The sequence below is a fragment of the Paroedura picta genome, chromosome 4 (genome assembly GCF_049243985.1).
Source record: "Paroedura picta isolate Pp20150507F chromosome 4, Ppicta_v3.0, whole genome shotgun sequence".
NCBI classification, from domain to species: domain Eukaryota; kingdom Metazoa; phylum Chordata; class Lepidosauria; order Squamata; family Gekkonidae; genus Paroedura; species Paroedura picta.
Window position 1 is genome coordinate 42,843,359 of NC_135372.1, and position 22,499 is coordinate 42,865,857.

Sequence of the window (22,499 nt, forward strand, 5' to 3'; positions counted from 1 at the left end):
GATCCCAGCAGCTGGCTCAAGGTTGACTCAGCCTTCCATCCTTTGGAGGTCAGTAAAATGAGTACCCAGCTTGCTGGGGGGTAAACAGTAATGACTGGGGAAGGGAATGGCAAACCACCCTGTATTGAGTCTGCCATGAAAACGCTAGAGGGTGTCACCCCAGACATGACCCGGTGCTTCCCCAGACATGACCCGGTGCTTGCACAGATGATACCATTACCTTTAAGTCAAAACTGAGATACATGTTTCCACCTTGCATGGCTAACAATCAAGGTTTATTGAGTTAGGAGCACTTTACTTTCTGGTGCAGATCAGAAGGGGTTGGGGTAGTAGTGTAAAGAAGATCATATCTTCCTAAACTGCAAAAAGTTTGACTAGACAAAAAAAATAAATTTTAAGAACCTAACATCCACATTGTTTTGGTTATAAAGTCTTCTTGTAACCACTGTCACCTACCCACTCCAAGAGGGTGGATATAGCAAACAGCTTAAATGAAAATTTACATGGTTTGCTTCTTAATTAATTTCAAATCTAGGGTTACTGATGGGCAATCTGCTTGACCCATTAGACTTATTCTTATGATTCACAGGGGAAATCTTACGAATGACTCACATAGCTCGCGGCTTGGACCCAGACGGTTCTTTGCTCCTAGATGTTGTTGTCAGTGGCTATGTACTACAGTTACAGTCTTCAGCTCAAGTTAATGTAAAGGTAAATCATTTCAAGACATTGCTACAATCCTAAGTCTTTCATACAGTTCATGATCCTGAGTTGCTTGCATTATATCCTATAGGAGAATCATTTAAGGACTGGAAGTACTAGAGGCATGAATTTGATCAGGGCAATCCCGTACAGAGTTCCTCTAGTCTCGGACAGATGATTTTAATAGGCAAAGATTGGAGTAACTCTGCATAGGACTGTACTGTACAGCAGTGGTCCCCAATCCCCAGTCTGGGGACTGGTACCGGTCCGTCGATCTGTCGGTACCGGGCCGCAGCTCCTCCTCGTCCTCCTCCCCGGCTGCTGCCTCGGGAACTGCCCTGCCACTCTGCCACCGGCTCACCTTTGGTGCTCTCCAGCGGCCGCCATGGCTGGGGCTCCCCCTTGGCATGGCACTGCGCAGATGCTGCTGGCAGCAGCCCCCAGTGGGCAGCAGGAAGTCAGGGGCACCAGTGGGAAAGCAAGTGGAGCAGGAGCTCAGGCCGCAGCGATGTCCCTCAGCAAAAGATTACGCTCCCCCCTCAGTATAATTGTCAAGTGTTGACCAGACCCCGGTGATAAAAAGGTTTGGAGCCACTGCTGTACAGTACAATCCTAAACTGTTCCACTTGTCTTAGACTATTAACATTGCTAGCCATAGAAGAATGTAACTCCACTGAGAATTACACCATTAGTACTTTTGTACACATTGCTGTAGGTAAAAACCTCTACTGATGAGGGATGTGCCAAAACAATTCAGGTTTTTTTCGGTACAGGGAAATTCAGCCTGAAAAAATCAGTATATGCCAATATACCCAAATACCAAGATCAATATTGTTATTCGGATTTGGCAAGATTCATGAAAGCTGAATCTTTCATCTCCAAAGCATTTTAAAAGACCTAGATCCATTTAAATTCCCCGACCCCACAAAATAGTTTAATAGTTCACTTAGTAGGATGGCTTGGGGGTCTGCCAGGGGCCTGGTTTGAACCGCCTCTCTCCCCCACAGCTGATCCACAAAGAGAAGCATCTTTCCACCTCAATTGTCTGTGACTGGCAGTAATTCTACCTGTCCATTATTTCACTTTTGGACTGTTCATCTGTTGTGTGCTGTGCTTTCCTGCTGAAGAGTAAATGTACTCAAAGTGTAGGGATATAAGGAGATGACTGTAGGCAGGGATGGTTGCCAAAGTGAAAAGTGTATTTGCTGGACACAATATGAATTTCATGCATCAGCTACAAGCATGATAAATAAGATCAAATATTTTGGTATGTTTTTTTAATTCGAAAAATGCGTTTGTGAAGGGGAGTGGCACTATTGTTTCTCACTGAAGCCTGAATATCGAAATCTTTTTTCTATTTTGATGTTAACTGGTCCTCTTTTCTATGTGGAACAACTGAAAGCAATAAACTTTGTTCTCTTATATTAATTGCATGCATTTATAAGGAATCTCATACTAATGATAGTGTATTCCTGCATATTAGATATGGTTTATAGGACACCTGGAAGAGTGGCCCAATGTCCTGTTAATGCCCCCTAGATCTGAGGTTCATTTATGCTGTGATATTCATTTCAGGATTATACAGAAGATTACATTCAGACAGGCCCAGGTCAGCTCTATGCTTACTCTACACGGCTGTTCACCATAGATGGAGTTAGCGTCCCTTATACATGGAACCATACCATTACATACGATCAGGAGCGGGGAAGAATGCCCTACTTGGTGGAAACACTCCAAGTTTCCTTCATTGAAACAGAATATAATCCACTTGAAGAAACTCTAACTTTTAAAATCCGAGCTTCAATTGCAAAAGGTATTTGGGGCAAATGGTACATTTAAGGTTTGTACAAAGATATAACATTGTTGTCACAACCTCTGGAATGGATAACACATTAAAAATGAGGATATTGACTTAGATTTCATTTTAGCTCCCTACCCTGGGCTCAGTGGACAAGATGTAAATACTCTGAAATCCACTAACTCGATCAAACATTACTGTATATACTCGCATATAAGCCGACCCACATATAAGCCGAGGCACTTAATTTTACCACAAAATCTGGGCAAAACTATTGACTCGCATAAAAGCTGAGGGTGCGAAATGCAGTAGGCTACTGGTAAATTTACAGGGTGGCCTAAATGCTTAATCCATGCTCCATCATCACAGGCTCTCCCATCCAGCCTCCCCACCAACAAATACAGAAAAGGCAAGAGGATAAATAGCTGCTGGGTTTTGTATCCCGCTTTTCACTAACCAAAAGAGTCTCAAAGTGGCTTACAATTGCCTCCCCTTCCTCTCTCGATGCCAGACACCCTGAGAGAGCACTGACAGAACTGCTCTGTGAGGTCTGGCAGGAGAACCAAACAGTGCCCCCCAGGCCAGCAAACCAGAGTAGAATAGTACCCAAAGTTGGCAACCTACTATAGCAAGTACAACAGCTACCAAACTGGGGGCTACAGTGCCCCCCAGAACAAAACACTTAAATAAAGAACTGTAAAACTTCAAACTGAAGGTAAGAACTGTAAAAATCAACTTTTAAAAGAAACACAACCCCAAGAAGAAAAGGCAAACAACGCTGCCCCTCAGATAAAAGAAGAAAGAAACACTGAAGAAATCCCAAAGCACCTCCAAAACCCACCCCACCCCAACCCACAGAAACCAAAAGAATAGTTTGGAAGAAGTGATTAGGAAAAGAAGGGGGAAAAATATCAGAATCCCTCAATCAAACCATTGATGTCCTACAAGTTGCCAGAGTAGGCTCAGCTTTCAAGATATTTGCAGAAGGCAATGGTTAGCTGGGAGTAATTAGCTCACTTGCAAAGAGCTTAGGTTGCAAATGCAATGCTGCAATTGGCTGGCTGGGGCCAGGCTGTTAATCAATTACCTGCGTAGAAGCTGAGAAGGTCTTTTAAGTGCTAAAAACTGTGCTGGAAAACTCGGCCTATATGCAAGTATATATCGTAATTTTTTAAAGTTTAATCAAAGAAAAGGTTTTATTCAACTTCTGAAAGATGCTCAAGGTTGGTTTTTAGCATGTTTCCAGGGAAAGGAAAACTTTACCATTCAACAGAGCTTTCTACTTCTTTGCTATGTATTATTATATAAACTTTTTTTTCTGGGACAAAGGCACCTTTGAGGATCTTAAACTTTGCCTGTCAATTTGGAATATATTTTAACAATGGGAACAGAATGTAAAATATAAGATTCAAAGGGGTGGCAGGTTACAGTGGATGAGCGATAGGGTTGTGAGTGTCTTGCATATGGAAGGGGATTGGACTAGATGACCCTGGCCGTCCCTTTCAATTCTATGATTCTATAATTAGTCACTTTCAACTGTGACTTTTTTCATATTTTGCAATAGAAAAACTGTTCCGTTTCATTCTGAGTTAATAAATACACAAGGCTTGAGACAGGACAGCATGACTAACAAAGTTATTTTTCATTTTGGACTCACTGGCTTTCATTAACAACACACTTTGTACTCTTTGAAGGCAGTATATTTTGCATCAATATTTAGTTTGGGATAGGAAAATTTTCAAACATGATGTGCAGTGGTCCAATTAAGAGCTTCTGAAAAGGCATGTGATGATTACATTCCAGGAATCTGAATAACCTTTGACTTCCTTTATCCCCAGGAGACCACAGTAACCAATGTCCTAATGGGTTTGGTTTGGACTCTACTGGACCTTATTGTTCAGGTAAGAAAACGGCCAATTACTTGACCACATACTCAGAATACTGTATTGTCCTTCCACAGTGCTGAACCTTCTAGGGCTGCCAGGTCCCCCTGGCCGGGGAAGGGGTTAGGGTTGCCAGACCCAGGTTGAGAAACTCTTGGAGATTTGGGGAATGAGCCTGGAAAGGAAGGAGGGAGCCTGTTTGGGAACAATGCTATAGCTCCAAAGCATCCATTTTCTCCAGTGGAATGGATGCCTGAAGTCTGGAGATGAGCTGTAATTCCAGCTGATCCCCAGATCCCACCTGGAGGCTGGCATCACTAGATATTTCCTGCCCAGTAACGACTTGTGCAGCACACATTTCTCTTCCGACTTCCTCATGTGCTCCATTTGGTTTTACTTGAAGGGGAGAATACTCAGCTACGGTGAATATATACAAACAATTGGTGTGTATATTTATATAGTTGTCTCATTCAGAGATTACTGCAACTGACAGATAATCCAGCTGTAGAAGAACTGGGGGGGGAAAACATTGGAGTATGCACTTGGAAATTATGAAGTAGAAGCACCTATTTATATTTTTAATGCTGCATGTGGCACACTTATATATAGGGTTGCCAGGTGCATCGGTGCTGTTGGTGGAGGATGGGGAGTGCTTTCTGGGAGCTTTCTGAAATACTGACATCACCCAAAAGTGACAGCAGCATGTCAGAGACATTGGGGGCGATGCTCTCGCTTTTGGACAAAACTCTATGGTAGAATTTGCTTCAAACCATGGAGTTTTGTCAAAAAAACAGAGCATTACCCCAGGGCTGGTTTATCCATGTGGCACATGCTATGGGCCCTGCCTTCCCCCCATAGATCAGGGTCATAGCCTCTTTCCTCCCCCCTATTCTCTCTTTAAGAGCACTTGGAGGGACACCTCTTTCTACTGCTGGGTGTCTTTCTGCCCCCAGTTTGGCTGTTCCTGCTGAAATTGTGCTCTGCTAGAGCCCTGCAAATCCTTAAACTGGCTCTAGTGCTACGGGCCCTACAAATCCTTAAAACACTCCTGGTTACCCACCCACCCCTTGATTACTTTGATATGCTGATATCAATTCTGGGTGATATCATCATGTTGTGTTAAAAAGTGACTATCGTCCAGGCTGGAGGGGGGTGGCTTGGGGGAGACAAGGTGTGTCCAGAAAGCAGGGAACCCCCACCCTAGTAGACCTGGCAACCCTACTTATATATTAAACTACATTGTGAGAATAATAAACTGACTTTATCTTGGATTCTATCTATTATTAGATGAAGATGAATGTACATCCCAAACTCCATGTTCCCACACATGCCACAATGCAATAGGAACCTATTATTGTTCATGTCCAAAAGGCCTTACCATATCTGCAGATGGAAGAGCATGCCAAGGTAAGCATCATTTTAGACTAAACATAGTAACCAGATGAGTAGTTAATTAGAACCCAGAAACGCTATGGTTATAATCTAACCCTGATTTAAGATATCTAGAATCAGCCACTGGCTTAATATTGTATTCGAGTTTCTGGCTATATTTGTGGATTGGACCTTGTAATTTGGTGACTCATTCTATAGTGATACATGACCATACTAATAGCATCTACTTTATTGCAGACATTGATGAATGTGCCTTAGGGAGGCATTCCTGCCAGGCTGGCCAAGATTGTGAGAATGTCATTGCCTCCTATCGCTGTGTGGTTAGATGTGGAATTGGCTTCAGAAGAACATCAGATGGTCTGAGTTGTCAAGGTGTGGAGATAACTTTAATTCAACAACAGTAATGCTTATTTTGTAACAGGAGGTTACTGATCTGGATGGCCCAGACTAGCCTGATCTCATCAGATCTTGAAAGCTAATCAGGGTGGCCGTGGGTAGAGTTTGGATGGGAGGCCATCAAGGAAGTCCAAGCCTGCTACACCAAGGCAAGCAATGGCAAAACGCCTCTGAGTGGGTTTTGCCTTGAAAACCCTACAGGATCTCTATATGATGGATGTGACTTGATGGCATTTTCCACCATCATTGAGAGGTTACCTTAGTTGAGGTAGCCAAACTATGGCTCTCCAGATATCCATGGACTACAATTCCTATGGGCCCTTGTCAGCACTGGCAGCGGTTTACTGGGAGCGGTTCTACTCCAGGTATGAGTTTCCATGTGCATAGCACACTTCCTCAGAGTGCACGCGAAAGCTCATACCTTGAATAAAACTTTGTTGGTCTTAAAGATGCCGCTGGACTCTAAATTTGTTCTTAAGAAAAACAGGGAGGATTTTTAGGGAAAGGCAATAATTACCAACCTTGAAGAGGTCCGCAGAAGCAGCAGTCAATGAGCAAAATGGCCAGTGTTTTGAGAAGAATAGACCAGGCTTTCTCAACCAGGGTTTCATGAAACCCTGGTGTTTGTTGAAAGCCCTGGAAGGGTTTCTTCAATTGGTTAGGAATTAATTAATTTTTTATATATATTTTTAAATTTGTTAACAATTTGTCAGGTGATATGACCATATAAAGAGCCTCTTGTGGCGCAGAGTGGTAAGGCAGCCGTCTGAAAGCTTTGCCCATGAGGCTGGGAGTTCAGTCCCAGCAGCCGGCTCAAGGTTGACTCAGCCTTCCATCCTTCCGAGGTCGGTAAAATGAGTACCCAGCTTGCTGGGGGGTAAACGGTCATGACTGGGGAAGGCACTGGCAAACCACCCCGTATTGAGTCTGCCATGAAAACGCTAGAGGGCGTCACCCCAAGGGTCAGACATGACTCGGTGCTTGCACAGGGGATACCTTTACCTTTACCTATGACCATATATGGTCATGTCGACCCATCCTCCCCTTCCAAAATGGCCAGTGATGGGTTTGGAGGGGGTGAGAAGGGGAGCGACCCTGGGTGTACACAGCTGTCCTTCCCAACCATATTCTACACAACGGTGTCATTTCCAGGTTTTCTTGAAGCCTGAAGAATGTTTCAGATGTTTCTCAACCATAAAAAGGCTGGGAATGGCTGGAGTAGACCTGCAGGCACGTGAGGGTGTGAGGAGGGATCCAAGGCATATATACCCATTGCTGGGTGGCAGGGTGCCATAGTTATAGGTGCTTGCCAGAAAACAATAATGGGTTTTCAGGAGGTAGACAAAGAAATGTGAGAGTCTTGATAGCTCTGCAAGCACTGGATGGGAAGGGTAGCTGGGGAAGTGAATAGACTTAAGCATTGTATTAATCAAGGGTAGTGGGTGAAGAGGAAGTTGGACTTGGGTAATAATGGGATTATACCAAGGGAATAAATAGGGCCTGGGTGACCTATTGTTCTAAAGCAGGCTTTCTCAACCCTGGGGTTTCTTGACAACCCTGGAAGAGGTTTCTGAATGGGTGAGAGTTAATTTTATATATGTTTGTTCAGTATTTGTTCAATATTGTTCAATGTTTTGTTCAATACTGACTGGGTGATATGACCATATATGGTGGCCAATGACGGCCTGGAGGAGGTGAGAAGGGTAGGGGCCCTGGGTGAGCATGTAGATACCATTGCTTCCTAACCATTTTCTGCATGATCCCACCACTTCAGGGGCTTAGGGATCCTCAATGGTAAAAAAGCTGTTCTAAAGTCATGCATTTCTCCAGAGCAAGGAGGGGGAAGTAGCCAGCAAGCTACTCTGAATGGCATCTTGAATCTCATTTCCCAGGCTGGCATCCAACTTGGTCCATCTTGGTGACCTGCACTTAAGGTGATATTAAGAATGGTGTTTCTGGCTCTTTTATACTGTAACATGCCCCTCAGTGAGAGGAGGGAGTCTGACTGCTAATGGTATTACTGGGCTGTAATGTGAAAAATAAACAAAACTGTGTCTGTATTACTCAACAGATCTTAATGAATGCCAAGACTCCAACCCCTGTCATCAGCGCTGCTTCAACACCATTGGAAGTTTCCACTGTGGATGTGATCCAGGATATCAGTTAAAAGGCAGAAAATGCATGGGTATGGTATAGATCAGATACTGGCAAGTTGTTTTAGTACAAGGTTTATTTGTGAGAGACCTGAGCTGTTCAATTGCTGTGCAGGTGAACATATGAAACAAATGCATAGGCCACATATGCATCCAATCCTGGATTCCCACAGAAATATGTAACTATCCATGTACCAATCCATGGTTTAAATAAGGCTAAAGAAGCCCTCTTACACCTTAAAAATAGAGATCTGTACACAAATTGAGCTTCTTGAACAGCTCTTAATGATATTTAAGAGCTGTCTAAGTCCACTAATTTCTGTGATAGTCACTAATATACTTCTTGTGAAGTTTGAAAATCCTTGATACAGTCTCCAGAGTCTTCAGGAGGTCAATGGTTAATCAGATTAAAGTTATTCTGTGTCATAAATGAAAAGGCAAAACAAAATTTCAAGTGAGTAATATTTGGAGTTTTTAATTTGCAGTTCGGTTTTAGTCTTTCAGAATGCTAGATGTTTGGTTTCAAGAACTTGGATTCTTGGTCTTTATTTCCTGATTCAACTTCTGTTCAAGCTTGATGCTTTGCTGAGTTGGTACACCCTTTTCCTCCTTCCCTCATGCTGGAGCATGTTTGATCATCTTTTGTGGACCGAGAAACCTTGAATGAAACTCTTCCATACTGTGGTATCTGAACGCAGGCACCTGCATTCAGACGTCATAAGAATTTGGATTCCTGCAGTGCAGACGTGGCCAGGGATTCTGTTCTTTTTAGGAGGGGCATCATCTGGGCATGGAATTGGGGTCACTGTGGGTGGGCAGGTAGTTGTAAAGTTTCCTGCATTGTGCAAGGGATGACCCTGGAGGTCCGTTACATCTCCATGATTCTATGAAATCAGGAAGCCTGCAATATTGTTTGGCTTGCAAGCAGAGGAGGAAGTGGAAATGAGCATGTCAACAAGTTCATGTCTGTCATGAACTAACAGATTTGTCATGCCATCTAAATACATGTAACCACAAAGCAAGGTTTATTATTATGGGCGTGAGCTTTGGAAATCCTTGGTCTCAGGCACCCCTTCCTCTTACACACCTCTCAGAAATGACCTCTCTTCTCCCGAGCTGACAGCAACGATGGTTGCTAACAATGGTTTTACTTCCAGAACTGGATTGTTTTGGCTTACAAATGGGTAAATTATTAATTTCCGGACAATGGCTGAGGATTTCCGAGAAACATTCCCACAGTGACGAACCATGGTGGTTTGTTGCATATGAATGCAGCTGGTATTGATGAAATTGGTTACAAATGTAACTCTCTTCTTTATCGTTAAAGACGTGAATGAATGCAGGCAAAATGTATGCAGACCTGACCAGCTATGTAAGAATACCAGAGGGGGCTATAAATGCATTGATCTGTGTCCAAATGGTATGACCAAATCAGAAAATGGAACATGTATAGGTAGGTAGATCTATTTGCCATGTTCTTTTCAGAATCAGTGCCTGACAAGCAGATCTCCAATGGTTTCCATAGCATCTCTTTCCTTCCTAACCCATTTCCGAGTGGTATTTTTTATGGGTGTCACAATTCCCAAATCTTAAATATGGAGGCCACTTATGCATATCCACATGATCATCACAAAGAAAAATGTTTTTGTTAGGCCTCCTGTTATCTCATGGATGAATGTTATGGTGTGTATTCTTTTGAAGAGTAAGACAAGGAGAGGTAAAAGGAAAAGGTATCCCCTGTGCAAGCACCGGGTCATGTCTGACCCTTGGGGTGACGCCCTCCAGCGTTTTCATGGCAGACTCAATACGGGGTGGTTTCCCAGTGCCTTCCCCAGACATTACCGTTTACCCCCCAGCAAGCTGGGTACTCATTTTACCGGAAGGATGGAAGGCTGAGTCAACCTTGAGCTGGCTGCTGGGATTGAACTCCCAGCCTCATGGGCAGAGGTTTCAGACTGCATGTCTGCTGCATTACCACTCTGTGCCACAAGAGGCAAATGGCCAATATGTTAACCCCCAAATTCTGAAAGCTGATGGAAGGAGCTAATGGGATATTTGGATAATATAGCAGAGTTTTGCCGAGTCATAGAAGCTTAATTCCGAGTGCATTAAATAAATCTCTCAATAAATACATTGCAACAAAAAAAAAAGGTAAAGTTAAATTTATTCAAGTAGATCCAGTTCACATTCATGTTGCGGTTGAAAGGAGAGAAAGAAACCTTATCTAAAGAATACTGTCCCTATTACAATTGGCCTGCTTGGCCAGCATCATGTATGTGGGAGTATGAGGGCATTGTAGCTCCTAGGGACACTTGCAGAGACATGTGTCTCCATGGAAGGCCACGTAAAGAGCATGAGTGAACCAAGTGTGAGAGGGTGAGTCACCGGGCAATTTGCAGGTTAAGATAAAGAGAGGTATCCTATTCACGGTGATAACACCTATACACCCTTAGAGTGATGTAGTGCCCCTCCATGTCCAGGCATTCTGAACTGCTCTCTTCAACAGGAGACTTCCTCCGAGAGACTGTTCCTCCAGCAAAAGAGACTTTCCCACTGGGACCGTTTATGCACTGGAGATTTTGTCATGGCAGGTTGTCCCATCTCTTCCTGCACCCACATGGGGGAGCATTTGGCCGGGTGCATGTCATCCACCCCCAATTTGTACTCCTGCATGAGAGCTGGGGCAGTGAAGTTCCCGGTGCATAAACAGTCTGGGAGAAGACTCTGTCCAGAGGGGGTCTCAAGCTGAGTGGAGTAGTAGGATATGAGATGCAGCTGGGGAAAGCTTTGGGCAGCAATACAAATAAACTCTGTATGCTAACAAAGTCAACAAAGAGAAATAACTACTTCCTCCCGTAAAAACTCAGCTTCCTTTAAGACTTCATGTTCCTTGTTAGATATTGATGAATGCAGAGATGGTACTCATCAGTGCCGATACAACCAGATATGTGAAAACTCACGAGGAAGCTACCAGTGTGTGTGCCCAAGAGGGTACCGATCCCAGGGAGTTGGAAGACCGTGTATGGGTAAGTTTGAAGAAAGTTTCAGATATATATTAATGCATGTTTGCATTATTTTTGATTGCTACTTAAGCTACAAACATTTAAGAAGTCCTTGAAGTCAGCATACTGTTCAGATGGATAACTTACTTCTTGAAGACTTCTAGTGCAACTACCCAGGCCAAAGAAGGGTATCTAGGCCCCTTCTGTACCTTGATGGCTGGAGCAACCTGAGATGCATCAATGCACTTCATTGTGTCTCCTGTGTATTAATTTGGGTGGCTGGCCATGCAAATGGCCCTAGAAAAACAGCACTAGAAGATTGCCCCAGTCTATATCTAACTCAGCATTTATTGCACTGATTGAGTACTTAATTTGTCATGGGATACCCATGTTAAGACGATCTCTAGCTGATTTCTATGGATATCTGACAATGATCTTTAGTCATGATGATAATGTGGTTTTCTTGAGCTGCTTGACACAAAGACTAATGCATGGCCTATGTCTAGCTCAGAAAGGCTGGACTTTGTGGTTTCAGAATCACAATTGTGATGTCAGTTGGTCCACAGACTGATATGCTTTTCATGTTTTGTGTTTTTTTTCCCCTTTCCCCTTGTGGCATGCTTCATTGCTTTGGATTTGATGCCACATGAGCAGACATTAATGAATGCGAACAAGTGCCTAAACCTTGTGCCTATCAATGCGCCAACAGCCCTGGCAGCTTCAAGTGTATCTGTCCCCCTGGACAACATTTATTAGGCGACGGCAAATCTTGCGCCGGATTGGAGAGGTTGCCAAATTATGGCACCTATTATAATAGTTATAACTATGCACAGTTCTCCCCCGTGAGAGACAACTATCGACCTCAGCAGTATTTCAGACAATCCTCCAATATCTACAGCTCCTACTCAGAGTATAGGAACAGCAGAATTCCCATCTCCAGGACTAAAAGGAATGTTAGAGAGGCTTGCCCTGAAGGCTATGAGGCAAGAAATAACACATGTGTAGGTAAATGTCACATTTGTGTATATGTCTCTATATATAGCATATTCAAAAAAAAATATTTTTTTGCTGTTGATTCACTTTACTGTTAGGATATTTTACACACGGATATTGTGCGCTATTTTGTGAGTTGCTCTATAGCAGTGTTCTCCTCCCATTTGTAACCATGACATTCTTCCAAAACAGCTGATAAATATTTTGTAGAATCATCATTCTATTACATCATCATATTTACTCTGTGAGCTTTTCTACATTGTCATTTTCCTTTTTTGTAAGTTCCTGTTTCTTGGGGAGGTCCCCTGCCATATGTGCTTTGGCTCCCTCTAGTGGTCAATTCTATTTTATAGTAGTTTATGTCCAACATAGTTCCCTGAAGGATAGATTCAAGTGGGTGGCCGTGTTGGTCTGAAGTAGCACAACAAAAATAGAGTCCAATAGCACCTTTAAGACCAACAAAGATGTACTCAAGGTGTGAGCTTTCGAGTGCATGCACTCTTCCTCAGACTAAATTAATAACCATTTCTTGACAGTTATGATGGTTGTTCATTTAGTCTGAGGAAGAGTACACTTGAAAGTTCAAGCCTTGAATAAATCTTTGTTGGTCTTAAAGGTGCTATTGGCCTCTATTTTTGTTATGTTTCCCTGAAGAAACAATGAACTTACAAGCAAGGAAATGGGAATTTGGAAAAGTCCTGTGTTTTCAGGGTACTGCAATATTCCTTTGGTGGAAAGTTCTGGCTTAGATACAACCAACTGTTTCTGTGGACAGAACAATTTCTGCCTGCAAAGTAAGACTTTCTTTCCTCTTTATGCAGTTCAAAATGCCCCTCCCCCCCATTCTTATGGAGCACCATTTTTTTGAGGGGACCATGTGTATCTGTGAGAAAGTATCATTCTATAGGGCTAAAATCCTTTATATGGATGGAAACACTTCATAAGATCTATAGACAGCAGGTCTTGAAGTTTTGTTCTGTCAAATTACTATTGACGATTCATTGAAATAGAGCATTTTGCTACACTCTGGTGGCTTTATGACGGGTGCAACACAAAACAAGGCCTATCTTGTCCTTAAGTACAAATAGAAAGGTGAAGTTTGTAATGGGCAACCTAATTTATAATGTGCCCATTACAAGTCAGCAAGGTCAAGGAACTTGGTTGATCAATCTTCCTTCCTTCCTTCCTTCCTTCCTTCCTTCCTTCCTTCCTTCCTTCCTTCCTTCCTTCCTTCCTTCCTTCCTTCCTTCCTTCCTTCCTTCCTTCCTTCCTTCCTTCCTTCCTTCCTTCCTTCCTTCCTTCCTTCCTTCCTTCCTTCCTTCCTTTCCATATTGTTGCCCAGGGATGGCCAGACTTCAGTCCAAAGGCATGCTCCTCAGCATCATTTGAGGCCTCGGTGATAGGAAGCAGGAAGTAAAATGGAACCATTTCTCAAGGCCTCTGTCCCAGACAAACAGTATGAAAGGTGACTCTGGAGCAGGGCTGCTGCTGCATTTCCCATGGGGAAGGCCACAGGCCAGAATGGACATGTTGTATAATTGGGCATTCTGCTGCTTTCCATTTGGATATGGCCCCTTACCCACACAAATCTGTGCAAGAAGCTGTTCTGGCTAGACCAAAAGTAGCCCATGAGGTGCAGCTTCACAGCTGGCAAGGGCTTGGTGCATAGGGATAGCCAGCCACCAGAGGCATCTGGAACGGCACAGAAATCTCTAGGGTGCCTTCACTTCATTTAGAGAAGGGTGGAGGCCACACCAAGTCATCTGCCAAGCTGCCTTTGGCTTGTCTATTTAATTATTTAGACCACTTGTTGCCTGCCTTCTGCCACTATTTTCATCCAAGGGAGCTAAGAAAAATTTTAAAGTCACTTATAAAACAAATAATTTGTAACACATTAATAATAAAGATAACAAAGTGAGAGAGTGAACAAGCCCCAAGCCCTCTTATTTCTCTTTGTGGGACAAAGTGGTTGTACTCTGCTTTCCACTGAAATTAACGGGAAGGACAAACAGTTGGGCAATTCTGATAAATCACCCACTTCAGGCCATTTGTCACTCACATACAAACTGACACCACTTTGATGACTGCAGCCTCAGACAGTGAGATGCCTGTTGGAATGAGCTGTGACAGATTACCTCAAACACAGTACTTTCCAAGGGAGGAAGCTCCCCCCTTCTGCTAAGAGACATCAAGTGATGTCCGTTGATGTGCGGACCAGCCTTATTTACTCCAAGGATCAGTTTCCCTCCCTGCTCTCCAGGGCGACCATTAATCATGGAACAGTTGATGTGACCGGAATTTGCAAATATGAGAAAAACACCAACGGGGTCCTGTTCCTTTTATAATGCAAACTATTCCACATGACATCTTCTGTTGGTCAATTTTTCATTAGGAACAGTGCCTCAGTGGTGAACAGTCTTCAGTTACTTCCAAGGAGTGCCATTGAGCCCAGAGGGGGCAATCCTGTCTCTACACTCTCATCTTTCAGACCACATATCAACTAAGCCCACTCAGCGATACCTATTTCTGTAGCCAGTTCACTGGCTCTATAATCATGGGACAATTGGCACCAGTAATTAACTAGATATTCATATGACAAATGCATGCCAAAATCCTGCTTCATTAAAAGAATAACCTTGACTTCGCTGATAACATTTCCATAAGTATGGTACAGTTAAAAGTTATTTACAATACATAATATGCTTTAGGATGCTTTGGGCAGATCCTGCATTGAGCAGGGGGTTGGGTTAGATGGCCTGTATGGCCCCTTCCAACTCTATGATTCTGTGATAATCTTAAAATATACTTGGCTAAAGAGGGGGCCTCCGAATCCCCCACCCCCTAGTTTCATGTGGTGAAGTGGAATGTGCCTTCAAATTGCCGCTGACTTAACATTGATCTCAGAGGGTTTTCAAGGCAAGAGACATTAGGAAGTGTTTTCCCATAACTTGCCTCTGCATCATGACTCTGGTCTTCTTTCGTGGTCTCCCATCCAAATACTAACCAGAGCTGGCCCAGTTAGCTTCTGAGATCTGAGGCGATCACTACCCTGAGCCATTCAGGTCATTTTGTAGCACTTACCAATATGTCTCCTCCCCTTGATCTGCTTGATTTGGTATTTTCCCATATGGCAATTAAACTCTACAGCCTGCCTGATATTAACAAGAGTTTGGGCCTTTTCCCTTGGAGCCTCCTGACTGTGACATGGGCTCCCTGGAGTGGCGCTCCCTTATTTTCTATCTTCAGGAGGGATTGTAGGCCTTGTATGCTTGCCAGGGCTTTTGAAGGGCTATGAGCTGCAGGCATCGGGGGGGGGGAGGGGGGTTAGGTACTTAGTTTTAATAACTACTTGCAAGGTACCTCGAGTCAAGAAGAAAAACAAGGTATCCATGTTTTTAACTAAGCACATGATAAAAAAACAGAATGCACAGTAAAGAAATGAAGTCCTTGCATGCTATATTGGAACCTCCCTTTTCAGTAACCCTTTAAAAACAGCTGTATCTGCATATATACTGGAATTTGGCACCTACGTATACGAATAAGAGGAATTCCCTTGAAACTGGATGGCTCCCATGACATTTTTGATATTGTATTGAGGCTGTGCTACTGTTCTTGCTCTTGCCACTGGTTCTGTTGATAGTGTTAATATTCATGTGATTGATCTGTGTCATCATTTTTCCTTTGCATTTGACTGGTGTTTTACACCAGTGCCTTGGTTAACTCTCTTGATGGTCTTAATCTGTCACTGGTTTCTAAATTCCAGCATGTCAGTCTCCCAGATTTTATTTGGCTGCTTTTACTTCACTACTCACCTCCCCACCCCCAACTTAGAAATTCCAGTCCTAACTAGTATTGCCTAATTTTGAGCTCACTGAGGGTGTGAGGAAGGCATTTTTGGCCAAGGACAGATTTGCTCCTGGGGAGCCATTCATCCATCATATTAGTGACTCCCAGGAGACATGTGTGACATTGAGCTTGGTCATTCAGCCCCTTCCCTGCCAACTTTCAGAGCGATATTGACTGGTTCTCAGCCACAGCCATTGGCCCCATCCACTTATTTCCGAACATCTCCAGTGAGTTCTAAAACCAGAATCGATCAACTCTGAGTTATCCGCTCTTCTTTGTTAGAAGGGGTTGATAAAATATTGCTCTTCTAATAGTGTGCAGGCCAACATCCTATAGCCATGCTGTGTTTTGGTTTCTTTAAATGCATGTGTAATTTAAGCACAGAATTGTTGGACATGAGAGGGTTCCTCTCGGTCTATTGCATCACTCAAAACAGCCCTAGTAAAATATGCGCACAAGACTTTGATTGTTTTTAATTCCATAAGAATCAATTTCCGAAGTCTTACTTCAAAGATATTTTTCAAACTCGGTTTGTCTCTTTGCCATACCATTCTAATGCTTATGTTCATGCTTTCTGCAGATATCGATGAATGTGAGACCAGAGATGTGTGTCAGCATGAGTGCAGGAATACTCTAGGGAGTTACCAGTGTCTCTGCCCAGTTGGTTACCGGGTAATGGCCAATGGCAAAACGTGCCAAGGTAAGAAATTATTTTGGCAAAGGGAACGATTTATATAATGTGATGCTTTGAGTACGGAATGAATAAATGCCTTGGCAGGCAGCCATGTAGGAGAGATTTGAATTTCTCAGTTAATGTAGATGCAATGAGGTAAGGTCTCAAGGTTTTAATTAACCTGGGTGCCTCACTTGGAGTTGCCAGCCCGGTCACCAGCCCAGTCATCGGCAGTCCCTGGGAAATGCAGGGGGCAATGGTGGTTATAGTCCATGGTATAGCCATAGAGCTTGGGATGAATCTTAGAGCATCATGCCTATGCAGTGATGTCACTTCTGGGTTTACACCGCAAGTGATGTTGCAGTGCTGGTGCTACAAAGGTCTTCTGCTCCTGCTGCTCCATTGGCCAGCAGTGGCAGAGGTTGTGAGGTCTCCTGTCAAAGCTACTTTCCCAACATTGGCATTTTCCCATTGTTCCTCTGCAGACAGCCTCCTTGTATGCTTTTAGATTAAGTATGCTTCTGCTTAAAGATTTCTGCTTATCGAGTGCAATTTTCTTGCCTTCTCCCTTCTGCGGCAGCCTGAAATACTGCCCTCATCCTGATCTTGGGAATCTCCTGTACTCAAGGAATGAGATTTTCTGAGGGATTTCCAGCTTCCTTTGTGGTGGGGGGAGGAGGTATGCATGAGAAAGTTGTCAGCAAGTGGAAATCCAGAATTCCAATGAATATAAACCATAGTGCCTCTATAAGCTCCAAAGGTGCAGGGTAAATCTGCCAGCACATAGTGGTTAAAAATCTGGTTTCTAATCTGGCAAGATGGATTTGATTCCCTGCTTTTCCACATATAGCCAGTTGGGTGACCTTGGGCATGACACAGCCCTGACAGGGTTGTTCTGACCGAGCAGTCCTATCAGAGGTCTCTCAGCCCCACCTACCTCATAGTGTGTCTGTTCTGGGGAGAGGAAGATGATTGTAAGCCGCTTTAAAACTTCTTTGGGCAGTGAAAAGTGAGGTATAAACGCCAACTCTTCTAGTTCAATTAAAATTTGAAAGGACTGTTCACCTGACATTCTTTGTTCTCTTTTTAAATTCGATCAGATATAGACGAGTGCCTTGAACAGAACATCCACTGTGGACCAAATGGAATGTGCTTCAACATGAGAGGAAGCTATCAGTGTATAGATACTCCTTGCCCTCCAAATTATCAGCGAGATCCTCTTTCTGGGTATGATGCAACCATCTCCTGTTTTTTTTCTGGAATGAAATTATACACACAGTCAATGCATAAGCAGCTGATCTAAAGCAGGGGTAGTCAACCTGTGGTTCTCCTGATGTTAAAGGTAAAGGTATCCCCTGTGCAAGCACCGAGTCATGTCTGACCCTTGGGGTGACGCCCTCTAGCGTTTTCATGGCAGACTCAATACGGGGTGGTTTGCCAGTGCCTTCCCCAGTCATTACCGTTTACCCCCCAGCAAGCTGGGTACTCATTTTACCGACCTTGGAAGGATGGAAGGCTGAGTCGACCTTGAGCCGGCTGCTGGGATTGAACTCCCAGCCTCATGGGCAAAGCTTTCAGACGGCTGCCTTACCACTCTGCGCCACAAGAGGCTCTTTTAATTTAGAGGCTCCTGATGTTAATGGACTACAATTCACATGAGCCGCTGCCTGAAAATGCTGGCAGGGGCTCATGGGAATTGTAGTCCACGAACATCTGGAGGACCATAGGTTGACTACCCCTGCTCTAAAGCAGCCTTTCTCAACCTTTTTACCCCTGAGAAACCCGTGAAACATTTTTCAGGCTTTGAGAAACACCAGAAGTCTTGCAATTGTGCAGAAGCATAGTTTAGGAAGCATAGCTGTGTACACACCCACTTGGGGGCCCTCCCCTTCCCCTTCTCCAGGGCCATCATTGGCCATTGGAGGGGGGGGATTGACATGACTATACATGGTCACATCACCTGCTAAATATTTAACACATTCAAAAAAATGTATTTTTCATTAACTTCCACCCATTCGGAAAACTTTTCTAAAGCCATCAAGAAACCCCAGGATTTCACAATACCTTGGTTTAGAAAACCTACTCTAAAGGGTAATGATCAAATCAACACCTGCTTCTCATCTCTTCTCTCCACTGCTAGCAGCCAGGAAGGGGAGGACAAAGCACAGATATGGGACGGCCCTAATTCATGCTGTTACTTAGGATCTGACAGTTATGATGTCAGAATGTAGTAACTCAGAATGTAGTAACTATGAGGGCTTATCAATGGTCTTAAGTCTATCAACTCTAAGGGCAACACTAAGTGGAGAAATGCTAAAGTGATGCCGTTGTGTTGATTTTTTTTTCAGTACCAGGGAAATATGAGTAGACAAGGCCCATGTGTATCTCACATAATGTATAGTACATGTGTCTTTTGGTAACAACACCTGACATGGTGGTACAATCCTTGTTACATTTCATGCTGTGCCAATTGACATTCATGCTTAATGCCAGCCATCAGGAGTTCAGGGCCAGCCATGGAAAACAAGCAGCAGTGGCAACGCGAGCAGAATCAGATTGTGGCAGATTAGGTGTTTTCACATAATCTGCAACAAGCTAATTCTCACGTATTTTTGTTTCACTATAACAGCAAAATGAAGGTAACTGTAAATATAAGGTGACCCTCATTCTAAAGGGGGCATACCCCCCAAAATTTTATATTGCTGCATATTCATTTAACTTGTACACAAATTAAAGATGAGTCCATCTTTTTCTAGATGGCATAAATTGAAAACAAACAAGCCCTTGTCCTTCTTTCAGGAAAGTCAAGTAGATGAAAAGACTGGCCCCTTCATGGTTGTGTTTCCTTTTAGGTTCTGCCTCAAGAACTGTCCGCTTAATGATCTGGAATGTGCCTTGAGCCCATATGCCTTGGAATACAAACTTGTTTCGCTCCCATTTGGGATTGCAGCCAATCAGGATTTAATCCGACTAGTGGCCTACACTGAAGACGGAGTGATGCATCCAAGGACAACTTTCCTCGTGGTCAATGAGGATCTGGCAATCCCTTTTGCACTCAGAGATGAGAACTTGAAAGGCGTGGTCTACACAACCAGGCCTCTGCGAGAGCCAGACACGTATCGAATGAGAGTCAGGGCTCTCTCGTACAACGCCGATGGAGCCATCGAATATCAGACGACCTTCATAGTCTATATTGCCGTGTCTGCCTATCCATACTAGGAAAGCACTGCCGACAGTAATCCAAGTATGATAACCACATGCATCCGTGCCACTGGGTGTCGCCACTTCCAGAATGACTCTGCTGCCTCATCTTCAGACCGTTGCAACTTGAAAACGATTGGTGCTATTCCCTGTTCCTTTCCTGTAGCTGCCAGTGTGTCTCCCCCATCATTCCAACTTGACAAGAATGACTATAAACCACAGAACCTGAATAACTTGCTTTATTTATTACTCTGGAGCAGCCACTTTCCAAAGATCGTTCTGCTGACTCTTCCTTACTTGTTTAGAAGTACTAATTAGGTGGCATTTTAGCCGTCAAATGTGGTAGGCTAAAATGATTAATCTTTCTTTTTTTTCTAGCAGGAAGATAGAACAAAGTTTATTTCTCACAAAAGTGCAACCTTATTTCAGAATGTTTGAGTTCTTAATTGTTTTTCAAGGCTTGGTGGCGATAGTTCCCCCCCCTCCCCGCTACACCCAAAGGATCACAGTTCTAAGCATCTCTACACTTGTGACAATAGAAACAGGGATCTTTAAAAACAGCGTGTGAATTCCATTAGGGCCAGTTCACACATTACACAGCAAAACAAACAAATAAATAAAAGGTTTGTCATACAACTGGTAGATGTCTGATTTAAAAAAAAACAGTGATGATGCGTGCATTTGCAAACAAAAGTTTGTCACATCCATGCTTTACATTTTAAGTTATATACTTAGAAACCTTGGGTTGCATTCATGGAAGATGTCTCTATGTACAGCAGTCCTTGCAGAAATGCTACAATTGCTCTGCCATGTCTGCTTCCACTAAATGAAAGCCATTGCAACCCTGCTCTCTTTTCTGCATGAGACATAAGATGAAGTACAGTATTTCTTCTGACACAATTTTTAAAAATGGAATTAAATGCTGCGTGTTGCAGCGGCCCCTGCACAACTGCACTAAGTACATTTTCCTTACAGTCCACACATTGCTGGATCCAAGCCCTAACATCTGAAACCCTTCACATCTTGGAAAAGGACCTACATGGTCGTTTCCAATCTGCACATGTCTTAAGGCAGGGGTAGTCAAGCTGAGGTCCTCCAGATATTCGTGGAATACAATTCCCATGAGCCCCTGTCAGCGTTTGCTGGCAGGGGCTCATGGGAATTGTAGTCCATGGACACCTGGAGGACTGCAGGTTGACTACCCCTGCCTTAAGGCATTTTTACTCGGGTGATTTAGCAAATCTACGTTTTCTGTTTCTCATGTTCCTTCTATAACCTCTGCCAACTTGGGTATGGTCCATAGACTGGGAAAGCCGGCTAAGTATTTGGTGTTTACAACGCAGAATCTGTGGCTCAGTGAATAAGGAAAGACAGCCATCTCCTCCAATCTATGACAAAAGAACTTACAGTGGATGGTGATTTGCCTACCCCCAACAGGTTTCTAAAAAGGAAACGCAACCCACCAAGCCCGGTTGAGCATTGTTAGGTGTCAATACACTGTATAAGGTGGTAACAAACTCTGGAAGTAATTTTTGCCAAGATGTATTCTATTTTTAAGAATATATGTGTGTCTCTCTATGTTGTACATATATATATAAAGAGTTGTTTGCTTGTGTCTATTTTCTATGCAATATCAAGAGGTCCCCTCCTCAAAAGAAGTATTTTTACCAAAGAGTGTTGTTTACATAGTGGAAAATAGCCAAAATAAAGATTCACATTCTTTCTAAACAATGAAATATAGCAAGAGTGCTCTGACATGCCAATTATCTGAAGAGTTACATTTTGAAGGAATAATGCAGGAAAAATGGAATAATGATCGTCTTCCTCGCGTTTGACTCTCTAGATCAGTGATCCCCAACCCCCAGTCCGGAGACCAGTCCCGGTCCGTGGATCAGTTGGTACCGGGCCGCGACTCCTCCTCGTACTCCTTCCCGGCTGCTGCCTCAGGGGCTGCCCTGCCACTCTGCTGCCGGCTCACCTTTGGTGCTCTCCAGCGGCCGCCATGGCTGGGGCTCCCCCTTGGTGTGGCACTGGGCAGCTGCTGCTAGAAGCACCCCCCAGCAGGTGGCGGGAAGTCAGGGGTGCCGTCGGGAAAACAAGTGGAGCAGGGGCTCGGCAAAAGACTACCCCCCCCCCGGGCCTCAGTAAAATTGTCAAGCGTTGACCGGTCCCCAGTGATAAAAAGGTTGGGGACCACTGCTCTAGATTACATTTGATCTTAGCCAAAAGGCCGAGAAGTCCTGTGTTGGACGGGATCCCTCCTGAATTCCTTATAGAGAATGTTGACTGGTGAGCCCCCTTTCTAGCAGCAATATTCACATATATTGATGCTGCTGGCTATATCCCTAAGGACTGGGAGATGGTGGTTGTGATTCCTTTCTACAAGAAGGATAACAGAAATGATCCTTCAAACGACAAGAAGAAGATGAAAAAGAAGAGTGCAGAATCGAACCCGGCATG

The 22,499-nt window shown here is 43.6% G+C and overlaps 1 protein-coding gene across 2 annotated transcripts in view; it reads left to right on the forward strand.

Moving 5' to 3' along the window:
- The window catches only part of HMCN1 (hemicentin 1), a 287,686-nt gene extending 265,911 nt beyond the window's left edge, over positions 1-21,775 (forward strand). The window contains exons 99-110 of one of the 2 annotated variants that reach the window (XM_077332660.1): positions 590-711; positions 2,278-2,515; positions 4,339-4,401; positions 5,671-5,790; positions 6,013-6,147; positions 8,243-8,356; positions 9,652-9,777; positions 11,222-11,350; positions 11,981-12,331; positions 16,746-16,865; positions 17,939-18,065; positions 19,691-21,775. In XM_077332660.1, coding sequence (XP_077188775.1) covers positions 590-711; positions 2,278-2,515; positions 4,339-4,401; positions 5,671-5,790; positions 6,013-6,147; positions 8,243-8,356; positions 9,652-9,777; positions 11,222-11,350; positions 11,981-12,331; positions 16,746-16,865; positions 17,939-18,065; positions 19,691-20,057 — 2,012 coding nt within the window. In that variant the 3' untranslated portion in view covers positions 20,058-21,775. The remainder of the gene's footprint in view (positions 1-589; positions 712-2,277; positions 2,516-4,338; positions 4,402-5,670; positions 5,791-6,012; positions 6,148-8,242; positions 8,357-9,651; positions 9,778-11,221; positions 11,351-11,980; positions 12,332-16,745; positions 16,866-17,938; positions 18,066-19,690) is intronic. The other variant, XM_077332659.1, reaches the window with a different exon arrangement.
- The last annotated feature ends 724 nt before the right edge of the window (positions 21,776-22,499 follow it).